This window comes from Tiliqua scincoides, chromosome 10, assembly GCF_035046505.1.
Source record: "Tiliqua scincoides isolate rTilSci1 chromosome 10, rTilSci1.hap2, whole genome shotgun sequence".
NCBI classification, from domain to species: Eukaryota; Metazoa; Chordata; class Lepidosauria; order Squamata; family Scincidae; genus Tiliqua; species Tiliqua scincoides.
The window spans coordinates 4,174,378-4,193,381 of record NC_089830.1 but is presented as its reverse complement, the minus strand read 5'-3'; the positions used below and the strand labels follow the sequence as shown (position 1 = coordinate 4,193,381).

Below are 19,004 nucleotides of genomic sequence, written 5' to 3'. Positions count from 1 at the left end.
TTCAAAACTGCCTCCAGACACCCCCAATTCAATGGGGGTGGGGGTGGTGTCACAATTCAGATGAATGTGTGCATAAAGTTGCACATCCTCTCTGGCCACGCCCAGGACAGAATGTCTAATCATGGCAGACCCCCCTTCTTGGTCAGGACAAATGCCATAAGGAGAGGTGGGGAGAAGGCCAGCCCTGCTGCTTTTGCCCCTTCAGCGCACCACTGGTCTGGGTGCACACCTCAGTGCACACTTAAGAATGTATACAAGAGTGTACCACATTTTCACTGTTACCTTGATATTTATTCCCTCAAGTTCTTTCCACATGGTCATCTATAAAAGTATTGGACTACGACAATATAAACGGTTATAGGTCATATACAGTTTAAACACACAGACTTGATAATGCAGCACTGTAGAAACAACATTACGAAAAGCACTTCATTTATCCCCCTCCCCAAAAAAGACCACAAAACAACGGCTGGAGTGTGTGTGGGGGGGGGGGGTGGTATGTGCAGATTCCAGACTTTGGTTTATTTGATTCTTCTGCCCCAACACACACAAAATTTCCTCCAGTCAGGGAGGGATGTGCTGGAGGTCAGGCAGGAGGCAATGGAACCTCTGCCAGATTAAGGTGCCCAGTCTTAAGAAGTCTCCAGAATTCTTGCCACTTGGCCACAAGTTTTCCACCACCTCCACTCCAGTTCTCCTATCACACCCTTATTGTGCATTTGCTCAGTCCTTACTGTTGAGCAAGCTTCATATATGCTTGGAAGGCAAATGCATCCGTGAGTGGCTTGATTCTTGCGTCTTGCAGGCAGATCTGTGGACTACTCTAATCCAAAACTGCACAGGTGCAACCTGTGCAGAAAGTTCCCGACTGGTTGCAAAGTCTGATAGTTCTCTGCACACAGCAGAGACGGCTACCCCCAATCCTGCAACAGGAAAGCTGGATGCTCAGGACAGGTGTGTTCAAGTCACTAGGTGTGCAAGGAGCATCTGGGTGGGGCCTGTGCAGTGGAACATCACAGAGCACAGTGGTGTCTTGAGGAACTAGTGGACATCCACAAGCCCTTTTAAGAGTTACAAGCCTGCAGCTACTAGGATATTCTGACTGCTTGGTGGAAGCCTCTAAAGAGTGTCGCTTATCCTATTCTTGCTGGTGTTCCCAGGAGCAGCCTGGACACCTAGAAGGACCACACCGTCTCTTGAGTCTTCTTCCTGTCTCACCAGGAAAGCTATGGGCTTGGCTTCAAGGTTCAACACCTGCAAGCGCAGGGCCTAGTTTGTCAGGGTTCTCCCTCCCCCAGCCTCCTGGGTGCTCTGGAATCTTTGCTGGCATGTGGCACTTGTAGTCCAGTCCAAGCACAGGTCAGCAGCTGTACTCTCATTCGGTCCCACCCAGTTTTAGAGTCCCTGGAAACAGAAACCCATCCCCATTCTTTGCTAAAGAAGCTCCCAGCACCTTGGCACTACAGGAACAATATCTGTGGCTTAAAGCTGACAATGCCCCCAACCACTGAAAACAAATGCGAAACCTGATCAGGGCTTTCCGTCAACATCCCCAAACCGTCCCTCTCCCTACATCTATCCCACTGGCTGTGGGAGAGGGGCCCCAGAAGAGGACGCAGTTCTGGACTGCCAACAGGAGCTGTCAGGCACATACAGCCCAGGAAGACGGAGTTTAGTTGGCAACCGGAAAAGCAGCTTGGACCCTTCCCACCATTTCTTCACAGCAGCTGGTTTTTTGAGTGCTTTGGCTTTGTTGGTTGTGAAATGAAAACGTGCAGAAGTGCCCCTCCAAAACCAAGAATTTCTAAGGCTGGTTTTTATCTTCTCACCTGAGAACCACCACAACACTCCTGTAGCTGGGAGGATTCCAGCTGCCAACTGTTCACAGCATGTAAAGGCTTGAAGCCACAATCCAACCCCAGCAGGGAAACCATGGCTGCTGAAGCCAACAGGACCAATTCCCAGCTCAGCTGGTTTAGGCCTGAGATACGCACGAAGCAAGAGTTCCACCAAGCAGTATAATACCCCATGACTAGAGGTGTTTGAAATCAGTGCAATTTACTCAGAAATCCATTGTGTTCAGTAAGACTTAGGCTGTGTAAGCCTGTCTTACTCACTGGAAACCAACACCTCAACCCATTACATTTCCCAGTGCCATAAAAGGCTGTTTTAGAGTGGAAAACAGAGTGACAATCCTTTGGAGAAATGGGGGCTTCCCATGAGGAAGCCTCCATTTCCATGGATGAGAAAAGAAGAGGCAAATGAATGGAAGAGGAAACACGAAGGGCAGGAGCCTGGTGGGCTAGAGAGTCCAGTGATGCTCTAGTCCACCACTCTCATCTTCACCATGGTCCCCTTCTCCCATCCAAGAAGCAGAAGGTAGAGAGAGTAGGGAGACCTGGTCTAGAGCCCCCTGTGGCTGTTTTCAGAACTGCAGCACAAAACTACTTCCCCAAAACTACTTCTGACCTTCACAAGCAAAGAGATTCAAGGATGAGGGAGAATCTCAGGATTTGTGAATCTACAAGATCACCCATTGCAGGGGAAGGGAAGGAAGTGCACCCTTTCTCATTTAAGCACAGAATGGCAGACAGGATCTACTTGGAAAGTGTCCAGAGAGGCAGCATCACAAATATATTACTTTTTGAAAGTCTCAGAAGGGGAACAAGACTGGCATCTTGCTCCCACTTCCTCCCTCACATGACACAAAACATCAAAGATCCATTCTCTACTCACGAGATACACAAGAAAACTTCTAAGATCAGAGGGAGCAGATGGATGTGCAACATGTCTCACTGCTTTTAAAGCCAGAAGAGCTTTTGCAGTTCCTCTTCTGGTGCTTGTGAAAGTACCTTCGCAGATCACCACGTGTGTGTTTCATGAAATCAAGCTACACCACTCAACGCATTCGCCTTAGCTGAAAAGCCAGAGTCACATCCTCCATGGGTGTTACAATTCATACTCCTTAGTACAAGTGTGCGCCGCTTAACAATTGTTTGCTTAACGACAGACTGCAAATATCATGGTGGTCAAAGCACAATACAGATGCTCTCAGTGAGGCAATGGCATCTCCCACAGCCTGCCACAGAGTGTCTGTTTACAAAACAGAGAGGCTCTTAATGCAGAGAGGCAGCAATCTATCTGCACTAGCCTGTGCAGCCAGCTAGTGACTGGCAGAGAGTGTCTGTTTACACAACAAAGGCAATAGATTGGACTGAATGTTCACTTAATGACCCTAATCACATAACAATGGGGATCTGGGAAGTATCCCCATCTTTAAGTGGCACACACCTGTACTCTTATCCGTATGACAACCTGTCAGGACAACAAACATGGCATCCCCCATGCTCCAAGCCAATTGGTTCATTTGGAGTGCCAGTTACCCAGGAGGGCTGGCCGGACCATGAGGCCAACTAAGGCAGTCGCCTCAAGGACAGCTTGGCAAGGACGACAACAACAGTATCCATCCATTCACCTCCACCCTTCTCTCCCTGCACCTGAATTTAAAAGAGAGCAACAGAGTGGAGAGCAGTGGTGAGCTAGAATGGTACATTCATACACCTTCCTTCTCCTCCTGTTCCAATGCCTTCCTTCTCAAAACCAGGGACAAGAGCAGGAACAGCACAGACAGAAACCACCACGGTGTTGATTGCTGGGGGGGGCGGGTATCTGGCACACGGCTCAGGCACCAGTTCTTCGGCTGGCCTTGAATGGCACTCCAATCCTACTTGCAATGGGCAATCCCAGCAGCCACCAAATGGGAGTAATATTCATAAAGGAGCCCAAAACAAGGCTAAACTACATTGCAAGCCCTTTGGCTCAGCTCTTTGGAAAGCCTTGTCTCACTGTCACAGCTGAACCACTCATATTTTTATCCACAACAATTTATGCCTGACCTCAGGTTCAGGTTCTCCACAAACAACTACCTCAAAATATTGTCTCCAATAACGATACAAGCCTCTCTTTAAATTAGTGGCTGACAAAAACGCTGTCAGACTTACCACTTCTAAGGAATTTCCTCACAAAACTACAATTAAACAAAATGATTATTGCTTCTTCCCACTTTGCATCAGGACTCATCGATCCATGAGACTGAGATGGCAGATTGTGCCCAACCACATCCATGGTCCCTCTGATCTGGGAAGCTAAGCAGGGTCAGGCCTGGTTAGTACTTGGATGGGAGACCGCCTGGGAATAGCGGGTGCTGTAGGCTTATACCATAGTCTTTCGAGACTGAAGGTTGCCAACCAAAACCTGCTCCCTGGATTTGAAAAGGAAGAGGAGAGTGGACTGGAAAAGGAAGTGTGGAGGAGTGTTGGAGATGTTCTTGGCCCCCACACTTCTCCACATATTTACTCTGCTCCCCTCTTCCTTTTCAAACCCAGGGTGTAGCAGCAGAAGACACGGTAGCTGGCGCACTACCAGGTAAGCAGAAGACCACATTTGGCACGCTAAGACAAGATGCCAAGACATCTTGCACTGGTCCCAGTTTTCATCTTTATGTAACCTTGTAGTGACAGACTCCTCCGTGCATGCCGTTCTGGTCCTTTTTACACAAGTGTTTTGTGAAATCACAATTAAATTGACAGCTTTGTTTCCAAAAGCAGCAAGTGGGCAAAACCGAACAGTAAAGAAGGTATGATCCAACCCATCAACATTTCACAAGTTATACAGAACATGGCCAACAACACATTTTCCTGTAGATCTACCCAGAATTTCACAGTAACATCATCCTTGTTAAGGCAAACTGTCTTGTCCTTAGATGGCCATTGGCCACTGTCAGCACTAACACTTCATGCTTGATCCATGCTTATGCATCATCCCAAAGAGGCCTGATGATTGTCCTACACCTCTAGACCTGGAATTGTCTGCTTTGGCTTCTTCGTTATCTGATCTCCAGGGAGACTTCACCATTTGTATCACCTTCAATCACCTTTAGAAATTCAGCACCAGGCAAGTGATGCAACTGACCCCACATCCTTCAAGTAGCCCATTCCTGTTGCACCTAATTCAACAGGAAGAAGGCAGAGTTCAAGCTGGAATTTCAACAGTACACAAAGAAACAGTACACGAGACAAGTATTCATCAGACAGTACAAGGTAGAAACCAGCAGCAAAGACAACAGGAATGTGTATCGAAGGAAGGTAGGACTGCAAAACCTGGAAATCCAAGTCTGAGCTGAAAGCCTGTGGCCAGTTTGCGTATTCAGTCCTTACAATAACTGCATGAATATGGGGAATGCCAGGTCTTGGAAGGAGACAAGTTCCACTGCACCAACTGAGCATGTCCAGCCAGCCAGACTAGAACCTAGAAGGCTTCCACAGGATTACAGTGACCAAACCGGTCCTTCCAGCTCAGCCATGCCTATTCTGACCAATGGCGGCTCTCTCCAGATTTCCAGTCCAGGGTGTCTGAGCTACTTTGAGCCGAACACTGAACACGAGACTTTTTGTCTGCACATTCTGTAGCACTGAACTATCAAGAGGCCCACCTCTGGATGCTCTTGGGACTTTTCATGGAGTCTTCTCTAGAATTCCGTCTCATTGTGAGGGATTTATGGCTGCAATCCTGGCACTCAGAGATAGGAGCAGGCCTGGTTTTGCAGATTCATCTGAAGGAGGTAGGCCTGACTTAATTGGTCCAGACTGTGAGAAGTGCATCTTCAGTAAGTGCTGAACCAGTCTGCTAGAAAAACCTGTGCATCAGAATTGTGCCCGATTAGATAAATGACAAAACTACTCTTTCTGTGCTGGAACATTTTATCTGCAGCATGCGTGCTCATCATTCCAATATTCCTGAATAAAAAGTTAGGCATCTCACTAGTAATAGTACCCCAAGCCCTGAAGGGGGTGGATCTGTTTGGTGCCTGGAACGAGCGGACACTTAAAGCAGTCTACGGATTTCGGGGGCTACAGCTTATTTGATTCAACCAGATTCCCATCACAGCCTTCTTGAGGAGGACTGGAAGAGCCACACCCCGTGTTTTCCCCCGTTTTCAAATACATGGTGCAGTGAAGCGTGTCTCAAAATCAGAGCCATGTCCTTGTGCTTCATTATATGCAGTTATTCCTTACTAGACACACGCCTCTGTCAGCAGCGGAGGTCTTTCCTTGCTTGCTTGCTGTGGTCAAGTCCCATTCTGTGGTTCCAAGTTTTGGATTAAAGAGGACCAAGGAGGCAGGAGGCAGCAGCAGAAGTCCAAAACACTAAAGTTGTCGTGCCGACCTCACCTTTAGGGGAAGACAGCGTCTCTCACTGAGGCCAAAAGGAAGGGCAAAGGGGAGAGGCAGGAAACAGGGCAACAGGGATGGAGAGAGTACCTCCGATGGACAAGGAAGCGGACTTGCGACCAGACAAGCACGGTCTCGCCCTGGGTCCATCAGGGCTATCAGAGGGGCCAGGGACACAACTTCTGCTCACAAGATCCCTTTGAGAGGAGTAGGGTGCAGCACCAACACATGAAGAAGACATTTCCGGATGTCAGAGTCCAACTGTTCCTACCTGTTCTAGGAAACTGGAATTTAATATACATATAAAAACACACACCACAAAATCTGGATAAATAGTTTCCGGCTGTAGGGGGAGAATTCAGTCATAGAAGAAAAGAGGCCCCAGGTCTCTCCAGCCCCTCCTGGTGCTACATAAGTGCTCCTCGGTGGAGGTCTGGCTTGTCGTCGGGGTCCATCGGGTCAGCGTCATCGTCCTCCGGTGGGTCGTTCTCGTCGCCAGACTCCACGTAGATCGGCCAGTCATTGTCAGGGTCACTCTTTTCCTGCCCTTCTGAGGACGGCTCCATCAGACTGAGGTTGATGGGCATCGAGTCCTCGTGTGTGGTCGTGACGCACGTACAGCTGTCGCAAAGGCCAAAGCGCCGTAAGCCCTGAGACAGGCTGCTGGTGAACGTTCTCCGGCAGCCCTTGCAGATGATCGGCTTGTTGGACCGGTGGACCTGGAAGGCGAAATGAGGCAGGCAGGTCATCTGCTGGCCTCATCCCCAGGAGCTCCTGAGTGCAAACTGGAACCATCCAGAGCAGGAGGTTCGTCCTTCCCCCCCAGCCCTCCCCATCCTCAATCACTCCCCCAGCCCACCAACAATGTCCTGATAGCCTTGCAATTAAATTCACACAAAACGTTCTTTGTCCAAACCACACCCAAATTTGCACACAACCGTGCACGGATTCGTGGCTTGCTTCTCCACACCAGTGGTTTGGGGCACATATCACCAGCCAGGGACACCCCCCCCACCCTGGCCTTCTCGTCCAGTTTACAAAAAGCTCCTTCCCCTCTGCACTTGGCTGGAGTTGGCTCCTCATCCCAGGCCAAGGGCTACTTTGGCTTTAAATCCAACAGGCACCATGTGCATCCCTGTGTGCACATCATCCCTCCCATCAGCCCTCTGCGCAGAGTAGCCCCATGCTGGAGCGCAAGGACACAGGGAGCTGCCAACAGCTGCTTGGTCCATCTAGTGGAGCCAGCCGGCTTTGCACTGACAGGCAGCAGCAGAGGCTCTCCAGGGTTCCAGGCAGGGTTCCTGGCCTTTCCCAGCCTAACCCGGAGAGGCAACCAGAGGTTGAGCCTGAGCGGGACCTTCTGCCCGCCAAGCAGGTGCCCTTGAAACCCACACCTCTGCCCCCAGCACGGTCCTCTCCCCGCCCCCCCCCGAGCAGTCCTTCTGCTCAGACTTACGCTCAGCGCGTGGCTTCGGAGATGCTCCTGCCGCGTAAAGCGCTTGCCACAGACCTCGCAGGGGTAGGGACGCTCCCCTGTGTGTGAGCGGATGTGGCGCTTCAGGATTCCCTTCTGCTTGGCCGTGTATGGGCAGAACGGGCACTTGTGCAGCTTGATTGGCACCACCAGGACATCACCTGGGAAGAGAGAAACGCACTTCAGGGAAGCTGACAGGATGCTTTTGACTGGGGGGGGGGGTCAGAAGACACCAGACTTTTATGTGGTTTGAGCAAGAGAAGGAGAAAAAAAGACTTGCACTGCTCACCACTGGCCAGATCAGAAACAGGCATCCGCTGTGTTCACACAGGCAGCACCAGAAGGGACCAGGGGCCCAGCCCCTCCTCCTCAGAACTGCCGCTCTCCCCCCTCTCACTCCTGAACCTATTGCCAAGGCTAGCTCAAGACCTCCTGTTCTCTGAGGCCGCAACAAAGTCCTGCACTCATAGCACAATCCTATGCATGTCTACGCAGAAACACGTTCCATTACGTTCAGTGGTCCTCAGAAAATGTGTTTAGTGATTTGCTTCTGAGTAGCCACACATAGGACTGCACTGCAGGAATATGACCTTGAAAGACCTGCATAGAGGCTGCTTCAGGGACCAGGGCTCTAAACAGCCTCTACTCCGGCCCCCTGCCTGTAGTGGAAACTCCTCCCAGAGCATCTCCAGCAAGTGCTTGAAGATATCCAGAGAGGAAGACTCAACCACCTCCCTCAGCAATTTGTTCTACGGCCAAACCACCTTCACCACCAAGAATTTCTTCCTGACTTCTTCCAACCGGAATTTCCTCTCTTGCCATTTGTCCCCATTGGACCTAGCTCTATTCTCAGAGGCAGCTGAGAGCAAATTTGTCCCTTCATCCATATGACATCCTTCAGGTCTTTGAAGAGTGCTGCCATATCCCCCCTTGGCCTTCTCTTCTCCAGGCTAAACATCCCAAGTTCCCTCCACCTTTCCTCACAGGGCTCGTTTTCCAGCCTTCTGATCATCCACATCACTCTTCTCTGAATCCGCGCCAGTCTGGCTTTCTTAAGTCATTTCTGCCCAACGTTGCATATACGTAACAGGGATCAAATGCGTACACCTGTGGGCTGGGCAGAAACAGGTTAAAGTGAGGTGCCCAGAAGTGGACACAGGATCCAGGTTAGGTCTGACCAATGTGGCATTAAGCAAAACCACTACTTCTCTACCACTAAAGGGGTCCAGCCCATTCCATCACATCAGAACTACACCTCTTTGGGTTGGTTCAGATGGTGCTTTTGCACTTGGATCGGCCTCTCAGGAGAAAAAGATGTCTTCATCTTCACAGCTCCCTTTGCATCTAGAGGAATTTGGGACAGGTTTCTTCATCATGTGGGGGAATGGGCTGGTTTTTTTTGAACCACTTCCATATATGCTCTGATAAAAAGCTCTCAAGGAGGCCCCCACCTCTTGTGTGGTGTGAGGCAGCCAGTCTGGGCAAAAGAGGGTCACCTGAGCCACTCCTCCTTTGTCTTGCCTCAGCCTCACCAAGTGAGTGTGATACATGGATGCAGTCAAGGTTACACATTCACAGGAAGGAAGAGTGGCAGCAAAATTCTGCCCAGCCCCACATCAGATTGCAGTGGGGAACAGGATTTTAGAATCTCCTTCTAGCTTCTTCCATGCAGGGTACATTGTACATAGGGGGAAGATTCACAAATTGGATGCCCCACCTGCAGCGTGAAGAACAGCCCAAAATTCCCACCACCTCACTTTCCGCAACACAGGGCCATGCAACAGAGGTATCTCTGGATATCTTCTGGATATCTTCCCTCTTCTGTATCTCATTTCTCTGGTTTCATTCCATATTGTCTCTTCTTTGTGGCAGTAAAACAATACTCGCCTAAAGTCAATCTCACAGATAAGTCGAGGACAGGCTTTTGACCCAAAAATCATGGAATTTTCTATAACCCTCGGATAAGGTGGGGGGGGGTTAGACTTAGGGGGTTGTCTGACTAGTTTTGACTGATTTTACCCGAGGGCCAGATCCTGAAAAATAACCTACCAGTAATTGTTACCTAAGAACTGTACACTCTAATTTATTAAAAATATAGTAAAAGATCATAAGATATATTTTTATTAATTGACTTTTTAAATTCTGGTCTTCACAACCTTTTTGTATACACCAGGGGTGCCCAAACCCCGGCCCTGGGGCCACATGCGGCCCTCGAGGTCTCTCAATGTGGCCCTCAGGGAGCCCCCAGTCTCCAATGAGCCTCTGGCCCGCTGGAGATTTGTTGGAGCCAGCACTGGCCTGATGCAACTGCTGTCAGCGTGAGGGCAACTGTTTGACCTCTCGTGTGAGCAGTGGGATGAGGGCTTCCTCCACACCTTGCAGTTTCACGTCTGTGATGCAGCAGCAGCAGCAAAGGAAAGGCCAGCCTTGCTTTGTGCAACGCCTTTTATAGGCCTTGAGCTATTGCAAGACCTTCATTCATTCATATAAGTTCATCTTTAATATATTCATTTATGTTTACTTATGTAAATGTATTCAAATTTAAAATGTAAATTAATTCCTTTTTTCCCCCCTGGCCCCAGACACAGTGTCAGAGAGATGATGTGGCCCTCCTGCCAAAAACTTTGGACACCCCTGGTATACGCTATCAGAATAAGTGCACTGTAATCAACCTGCTCAATGCCTATTTGAAATGTTACCACTGATGACTCCAAACGTCCAGATCAACCACAACATGCAATTCTTTGAAACACAACATTTTATTTATGGAGTCGTCTTCATCCTACTTCAGTTACAAGAAGGGGGGGGTGGAGAGGGGAAAAAACAGGCACCAAAACCCAGCTGAAATGTACATTTCAAACACATACTCATTTTCAGTTACTTGTGGAATGTAACTCCAAAAGCTGAGCAGCTCAGCACTGAGGCCTCTTTCTCTGGAAATGCAGATGAGCTTGCTCTGTCATAAGAACAGACACATTTTCATCGGTAAGAAGTGCACACTTTACACAAAAAACTCTCTCTTGGGCTCCATTCCCACGAGCGTACAGAGCCCCTGCCAGGCCGAGCAGTGCCACTACTGTGTTGGGGCACATCTCTGGATGCCTAGCAATGATGTTAAGCAATGACGTCGCCACCGAATGGCTGGGCCGCCAAGCTCAGTGGAGACAGTCTGGAGCTGCACAGCTTGCCCCGGAATAGCAAAGTCACAGGGCCACCTGACCAACCGCCACCTTACCTGCATCTTCCCCGTACCAGTCACTGTGGAGGTCCATCATTGAGCTCATGGGCACTCCTGAGTCCTCTGGCCGTCCCTCAAAGCCACGGACAAAGTGGTGGACGACGTCCTCCTTCCGCTGGGCGGCGCTGTTGCGTAGGAGGGCTTCCAGGAACTGCTTCATGTGGTAGTTGTTACAGGCCAGGTCCATTGCCTGCCCACTGTGCAGCCCCTCCTCGATCTGCTCGATGGTCAGGGGGGGCGGGTACTGCGGGAGCCGGTCGCCAACCTCCACCTCCACTTCATCCGCATCAAACTCCACTTTAGGCTCCACCACTTTGGGAAGCGAGGAGTTTGGGTCCCCTGGGGAGTCACTGCTGACAGGGTCCCTCACCACAACCTCGACAGGTTGGCAGCTGCTGCACTCCCCGCAGGGAGGGTCTCGTTGGCAGTCAGGTACCCCCTCTTTCTCCTGCAGGGATGAAACGGAGGCTGAGCACTGGCCCTTGGTGCTAAATGAGGAGCCCTCCCGAGTGGAGCTGGAGCTCCCACTGTCAGCCTGGTAGAAAGCGGCTTCCCGCTCGATCTTCCGGCAGATGTCCAGAGAGGACCGAATGTATGTCTTGCAGAAGTTGACCACGTCGGTCATTTGCAGGTAGCTGGCTGCGGACATGACTTCAATCACATTCTCCCCACACAGGTCCAGCTTCCCAGAGTACAGGAAGTCCAGGATAACGGAGAAGGCTTCGGAGGTGACAATGTCCAAGGAGGCCGTGCTGTGCCGCCCGCTGTCCTGGATGTAGTGGATCAGCAGGGCCCGAAAGTAGCCGCTGTTGGCAAAGAGGATATTCTTGTGGGCCTTGAAGATTCGCCCTTCCACGATGATGCTGCAGTCGCAGAAGAAGTCCCTCTTGCGCTGCTCGTTCAGCTCTCCCAGGAGCTTCGTGTAGTAGGACTGCATCTCCATGGCTCCCACGGCTCCTGTAGGGCAGTGCCTCTTGGTTCTGCAAAGGGAAAGCAGAGAGAGAGACGCCGTAAGAGCAGAGCTGCCAAGCCCCCTGTGTGTGGAGACGTGGGCCCTCCCATGTACTGCGCAATACCTCCCACAGGGGAAAGCCCTAGGCACCCCAGGCAGCACACAAACCTTGCACATGAAATGCTGCTCCTGCTTTCCCCAGGGGCAGGCCAGCTGCCGCCTCCTGCTGTGAATCCTGCTCCGGTTCCCTGGATTCGAAGAGGCAGAGGGGGAGGGGATCAGAAGGGGAAGTGCAGAAGAAAAAAGGAGTGGTGAAATAGAGGGTCAGAAGTGCTTTGCCCCCCCCCACACACTTCCTCTTCCACCCCAACCCCCACTCCTTTTCCAAGTTCAGACAACCAGGAGGAAGCGTGACAGAAGCAGACAGCAGGCGCGCCCACCCATCTGCCACCCGAGGTGACCACCTCATGAGGCTGGCCTCATGAAAGGGCCATCCCAGGCATGCAGAATCTGAAGCGGCGAGCAGTTCCGATAGAACAAAAAAAATTCCACAGGTGACGGCCTCATCAGCAATCCTAGAAAGCAGGCAGTTTTGCATGAAAAACTCTAGTGCGCCCTCCACCATTCTCCTTCTCAACACATGCATTTATGGCATAAGATGTTAACAAGGAGTTACTGACAGCCCATGAGCCCTCCTAGTGGAAGAAGGGAAGGTGGCCAGTCAGAAAAAACGGTCTCCTACAACAACACTGAACCTTTCAAGCACCGCCTTTTACGATATTGTGGCCAATTAAAAGACCCTGCTAAACTAAAGCCAAGATTAGCCCTTACAGTGTAGAAACGGGAAGTATTTAAAACCACACGCGCACCCCTAGAAACCACACGTCCACTCCCTAGGTCTGTTAATAGGAGATCTAATGACTCGGTCTTGCAGAATAACAGAAAAGTTCACATTTCACGAGAATTTCCTTGCATCCTTCAAACCCCCCCCCCCACACACACACACAGCACAAGCGAGGTGACCCTAGCAGGAAGAGGGCGTTAGGACCTGAGCAGAATCCCCCTCCTCCCAGCAGCCATAAGGTTTCTGTAGCAGACCCTCCAGGGACAACCCAGTCAGACCTTGGAACAAAGAATGTTCGGGGGGGGGGGGGGAACACGGCAAAAAACGGAAGAGCCCTACAGAGAAGAGTCATCCTTGTCTCCCCTGTAATCCTTCTATATTCCTGCCAAATTCTAATCCACCTTTGGGGCCCAGCCCTTGCAGCCGATGCCATGGATTGCAGACCCTTGCATCAGTCCCAGCAGCTCTCTTTAAAGCATCTGTGCTGATCCCACCTTTCCCTGCCAAACCCAGAATGTGGCTCTGCCCCAAACCCCCTTCCACATGCAGCAAGGAACAGCAGGCCTGCCATAGAAGTTATGAATAAGTGGCAAATCTCACTGGGTGGTCACTAGAAATCAGTTAACAACTCTCCACCGACTTATACAAGGGGAGGGGGTGTCTCTTCTTTTTCTTCGGTTACTACCTAAAATAAACCACAATTGTGCCACTGCACCCAGGCAGAGAAAGACAGATCTAATAGCAGAGCTTCCCTGCTCAAAACACACCAATAATAACACCTAGATCATTGTTTTGTCCACGCTTGGGCATGTGCTGGTTTAAAGTGGAGTGCCAGATGTGCTTGGAAGGAAGCATCCCTGACAATCCAGCAACCACCCCCTTCAGTCTCGACACCCTCTGTTCTTTTGCTTGATGAGCAAATAGTGGGATAGGACCCCCATACCCATATCTATGCCTAGGCCAGGAGAGCCAGGATGCCAGGACAGAAATATATTATACTATTCAAAAAGAAAGGGCCTAAGGGGTAAAACAAAGGAGCCTTTAAGCATGCAAGAAGTGCATTTCACATATTACTGAATGGCTACAAACCCTTCAGGCATATTAAGGGAGCAGCATCCTTTCCACTGGGGGAGGAAGGGGCTGCAGATCACTGGCAGAGCACTCGCTTTGGTGGCAGACTGAATCCTTGGCATCTCCTGGAAAAGACTCTGGAGAGTCACTGCACAGTTAATGTTTCCAGTACCTACCTACACGGGTCAGAAGTCCGACTGAACAGAAGGCCACAACTTCACAATAGACGAAGCCCTGGGAAAATTGCCTCCTGGGTAGAAGGCCACATCAGAAATGGTGCTTGAGAGAAAAACTGTGGAGGGTCTCTTGTGGGTGAGGAGGCAGAGCCTCCCCACCTGAGTCCTTTGAAAAGTGCCGCCACAAGGAACATGAGGAATGTGAGGACCACGACATCCTAGAGCAGCAGGGATGTGCGATGGATGGGGAAGCAGGTGAGGCAGAGCCTCCCCACCAGAGTCCTTGAAAAGCACCGCCATGATGACTGTGAGGACCATGAAGTCCTAGAGCAGCAGAAACAGGCGGTGGGTGGGGAGGAAGGTGAGGCAGAGCCTCCCCACTTCAAAAGTGCCGCTGCAAGGACTCTGGGGTCTTAGAGCAGCAGGGTACTGGGGTGGATGGGGAGGCAGGTGAGCACCCACAAGCCACATGCTCTGCTTGGGCACCTCACACACCGGCGGCACTTTCTGTAGGACTCTGGTGGGGAGGCTCAGCCTCACCTGCCTCCCCACCCACCACACGCCCCTGTTCTCAGCACGCACAGCAGCCCACTTCTTCCTCCCCACCACTGCTGCCCATTTGGGAGACAGCTGGTGTGGCCAGTGCCTCTGATCATGTGCAGAGTGCCCTACCCTGAGTCACTGCAGGCGTTCGACAGGATGCCTGCCTGCGCCGAGGATGGAGCCTCAGACCTCCGCTTGCAGATTGCAGGACCGCCAGCCCCATGGTGCCCCCTCACCATGGTCTTAAGCAGCGCTCCCAGCCCAGCCCCAATGGCTGCAGCGCTCAGCCCTGGAGCGCGTGAGGGGGGAGTGGCTGGAAGCGGTGGCATAGCTGGAGGGGGCGGAGCACCCAGTGTGGCAGGGGGCAGGCAAGCAGCCCCTCCCTTCGGAGCCATTCCCGGCAGGGGGAGCAAACCGGAGCCAAACGGAGCCGGGAATGGCTTGGAATGGAGGGGCCGCTTGCCCGCCCCCTGCCACACTGGGTGCTCCGACCCCCTCCAGCTACGCCACCACCTCTGAGCATGTGCAAAATGCTTCTCCCCCCCGCCAGCTGTGCCACCACCTCTGAGCATGTGCAAAGTGTTTTCTCCCCCTGCCAGACTGGGTGTCCCGCCCCCTCCAGCTACGCCACCGGCTGGAGGTGCTCCTGAGCACGTGCAGAGCGCCTTCCCTGCACAGGCCCGCCCCCTCCTCAGGGACGCCCTGCCTGGCCCGTGCCGGGAGCCTCCCGCCTGCAAGAGGACCGGCAGAGGAGCAGGCGGCCGGGCTTGCCCTGGCAGCCCCTTCCCCGCAGGCTGCGGAGGGAGGGGGGAGGGACCGCCTGGTCCAGCAGCAGCAGTAGCAGTCACCCCTCCCGGGGAGAGCACGGCGGGCGGGCAGCCTGGACCACCTGCTGCCCTCCCGCAGCCCCCCGCGCTCCGCCTGCAGGGACCCCGCCGCCCGCTCACCTTCCAGCCGGTCCCTGCCTTGCCTTGCACGGCTCAACCTACCCTGAACCGCACACACACACACTTCGCAGGAGCCGCCCGAGCTCCCCGGCGGGGCCGCAGCCAATCCCAGCCGCCGCAAGAGGGGGCGGGCCCAGCCCAGCAGGTTCGGAAGCGCCCCAGTCGCACCGCCTCCTCCCCCACGGAACATGCGCAGCCGCGATGCCCGCCGGGGACTGTAGTTCCTGAAGGGTGAGGTTAGGGAAGTGAAATACTGTGTTTCTCAAACTGTGGGTCGCGAGTCCATTCCAGGTGGGTCCTCCTGCATTTCAATACTTTATTTTTATTTTAATAAATAAATAATATTTTAATATTTTGTCTTAATTTATTTTAATAAAAATATTTTATTTTAATAATATTTTAATAAATGCAATATTGCATTTTAATATTTTATTTTTAATATATTAATCTTGATGCTGCCATGGTCTGGGACTGCATTTGGGGAAATGTAATACTGTACTTTTTACAGGCTACTATATATATGCTTTTAACAATGCTAGTCAATGGGACTTACTCCTGGGAAAGCGTGGGTAGGATTGCAGCCTAGGATTGTTAAACATTTTCCTACTTGATGATGTCACTTCCGGTCATGACATCATTTCCAGTGGGTCCTGACAGATTCTCATTCTAAAAAGTGGGTCCCAGTGCTAAATGTGTGAGAACCACAGCTCTACAGTATTACAGTGGTTTTCAAACTTTTTAGTATGGAGACCCATGTTTTAGAATGATAATCTGTTGGGACCCACCGAAAGTGATGTCATTAACCTGGAAGTGATGTTATGGCTGGGAGTGACATCATCAAGCTGGAACATTTTTAACAAGGCTGCAATCCTATCCACATTTACCCAGGAGTAGGCCCCATTGACTATCATTGAACATAAGAACAGCCCCGCTGGATCATGCCATAAGCCCATCTAGTCCAGCTTCCTGTATCTCACAGTGGCCCACCATAAGAACATAAGAACAGCCCCACTGGATCAGGCCATAGGCCCATCTAGTCCCGCTTCCTGTATCTCACAGTGGCCCATCAAATTCCCCAGGGAGCACACAAGACAACAAGAGACCTGCATCCTGGTGCCCTCCCTTGCATCTGGCATTCTGACGTAGCCCATTGTTAAAAGCATATGCATAGTAGCCTGTTAAAACATTTCACCAAATGCAGTCACATACCATGTTCGCATCAAGTCTAATATATTAAAAACAAAATGCACTGCAGAGAGCCCTTCACCCGCTCTGCCAACAAGCCCACCTGCTTCACCCTATTCCTCCCCCCCCCCAACCCGGCCTCTCTGCACATCATTGGGGTCCCTGCCTGTGAGCTTGCAGGTGTCCTCGTGAATTTGGATTTTTCCCTCTGTTCTGCAGAACCCCCAGAAATTGGGTCCCAACCCACCAGTGTGCTCCAGGCACTTCTCAGCCTTCTCAAGCTGCTCCTGCAGTGCCCACAGAACCACCACCATCCCAAGCACAGCCCAGCCAAGCCCAGCAAATGTCAGGCAAGCAAAATCAGCCCAGCCCCAGTTAATGCAGCGGCATCTTCTCAAAACAAAGACCCAATCAGAATTCAGAGTGCTGAACCTTCTTGTCCAACAGCCATTAGTCATCTCTAGTGCAGCATTTCTCAAACTGTGGGTCCTGCAGAGCCTCCAGCAAAAACATGGTGATGGGCAAATCAGATGACGAATCAGGTAGAGATGGGCTTGTTGTGTGTGCACAACCCAGAAGCGCCCAAGGGCTCGGGTTGGTCCAGAGGAAGCGCCTCCAAGCCTGATGGCCGGCCACCCCTTTCTCCAGTCCAGAGAAGAGAGGGAGAAATGGTGGAAGTGGGTGGGGTGGGCACCCCTGCCAGTCCTCCCCCCACCTGAGGTGACAGCCTCAGGGTCTGGCTGGGCAGAGACTCCCCAAGGCCTCCAGATCCCCTGGGGGCTGGGGATAAGAATAGGCCCTCAGTTTGGCTGTACTTGTCGTAAGAGGCGACTAAACAGCCACCGGGTAGATGGGACTCGTCAGCCTGGGAAGGCAGCTCATCTGAGAGAAGGAAAACTCTGATCCCAAACCTCCGCTGCCTTGTGGCTACATCCAGTTATGGAAAAGGCTTCAGGAGTCAACCTCGAGGCAAAATCTGGAGCCCCTGAGGCAGTTCATGGCTGAACACAGTCACGTTCCGGCAACTCCTGTGACGCCGCTGGAACCAACCGTATTGGCCTCTGCCTTTCCGTTGGACCATTCCAGCAACGTGGAGAGGGGGGATTTGCTGCATGGGTGACAGTCTATCCTCCATACCTACTTTACCCAGGCTTCACGCACTGCAGAGGACACTCTGTTCCAGAACCACCATTCAGAGCGTGACACCATGGTCTTCCGAGACTGAAGGATGCCAACAACATGCCAAAGACGCCAGTCGAGAGATCAGAGCTGGAGACAGAGAATATGTATTCAAGAATTCAGGGAGGAGAGCAAAGGCTCCTGGTCAAGTTGCTCCTAACGAGATGCCTGGAATGAGTAAACCAGCAGAATGTGCTAAGGGGGGGCTGAAAGGGCAGGCACTGGGTGAGCCCACAGGATGGAACAAGCTGCTGCTTGCCGATAAGCAATATCTCTCTTGCTCCTGGAAGTGTTTTACTGAATCATTTTTGCTTCAGCTGAAAATATATAAAAAATGCTGGTGGACAATATGGGGGGAGGGGGGAGAACCAGCTGGCTGCCTGGAATGCAGGCTTTCTTTCTGGGGCTTAAGATGGCTCTGGTCAAGAGTTAAAAAAACGAGGCCATCTCTGGCTGGTGTCAGTTCTTTTCTTGCACTCAGACAAATGCGCTGCTTGTGGGCTTTCCGTCCCCAGAGCTGGCCAAGTGCCAGCCTCTGCTTCTCCCATGACCTAGATTGGAAAAAGGAAAGGGAGGCATCGTGGGAGAGGAAGTGCAGAGGAGAGTTGTGTGTTCGATCACTCAGGACAAGGCAGAGCAGAGGAGGTAGGTATAACTCCCACGGGTTGAGAATGCCATGCGGGGGCCCTCACAGCCTGGTCGTGTCCACCCAGTGGCAAATGCTACAGGGTAGGGGACAACACAGAGCACCGCTGCTTTCCTATCAAGGGCACTCGAGGGCTTCTTGCTTCCCTGCAGGCTGCGAAGGGCCAGGGGCAGGGGTGACCCAAACTGATCTGTGGCCCAGAGCCACATCAGATTCCACCACCAACCTTGAACGTCTGCTGCCTGTCCCTCCCCTTGCCAGCATGCCCATCATGCATGCACCACTGCCCCCCTGCAGCCACCATTGCGCATGCACCTCCCAGCATACAACCACCAAGTGCTCCTCTCACCATCGCCACTGTTCCGCTCCAGCTCTGCCACCACTGGTTGCAAAATGACTCATTAGCTGGGAGCATCCTGGGAGCAGAACCAACTCCAGCCTGTTCAGAGACGATGTTGTTTGGTTTTTTGTTTCTTTGGAAGTGAGATCAGGGGACACTTAAGACACCTTAGCAATATT

General features: G+C 51.8%; 1 protein-coding gene across 2 annotated transcripts; it reads right to left on the bottom strand.

Moving 5' to 3' along the window:
• Positions 1-879: 879 nt before the first annotated feature.
• On the bottom strand, positions 880-17,981 carry ZBTB8B (zinc finger and BTB domain containing 8B). Of its 2 annotated transcripts, none has more exons than XM_066638601.1 (5): positions 17,798-17,981; positions 12,063-12,142; positions 10,940-11,922; positions 7,687-7,865; positions 880-6,949 (listed from the first exon to the last, which is right to left on the bottom strand). In XM_066638601.1, the coding sequence occupies exons 3-5, from the start codon at positions 11,883-11,885 to the stop codon at positions 6,638-6,640; spliced, it is 1,437 nt and encodes a 478-aa protein (XP_066494698.1). In that variant the 5' UTR covers positions 11,886-11,922; positions 12,063-12,142; positions 17,798-17,981; the 3' UTR covers positions 880-6,637. The 2 variants fall into 2 exon arrangements, with proteins under 2 accessions (XP_066494698.1, XP_066494699.1); XM_066638602.1 differs by lacking the exon at positions 17,798-17,981 and adding an exon at positions 15,476-15,485.
• Between the last annotated feature and the right edge of the window lie 1,023 nt (positions 17,982-19,004).

Bases quoted from the DNA above. Each gene is read 5' to 3' on its own strand.
- ZBTB8B (XM_066638601.1), bottom strand. From the start codon at position 11,885: ATGGAGATGCAGTCCTACTACACGAAGCTCCTGGGAGAGCTGAACGAG. The intron at 7,866-10,939 runs GTAAGGTGGCGG...CTCTCTTCCCAG, and splicing joins CTGGTACGGGGAAGATGCAG to GTGATGTCCTGGTGGTGCCA. The intron at 6,950-7,686 runs GTAAGTCTGAGC...TTCGCCTTCCAG, and splicing joins TCCGAAGCCACGCGCTGAGC to GTCCACCGGTCCAACAAGCC.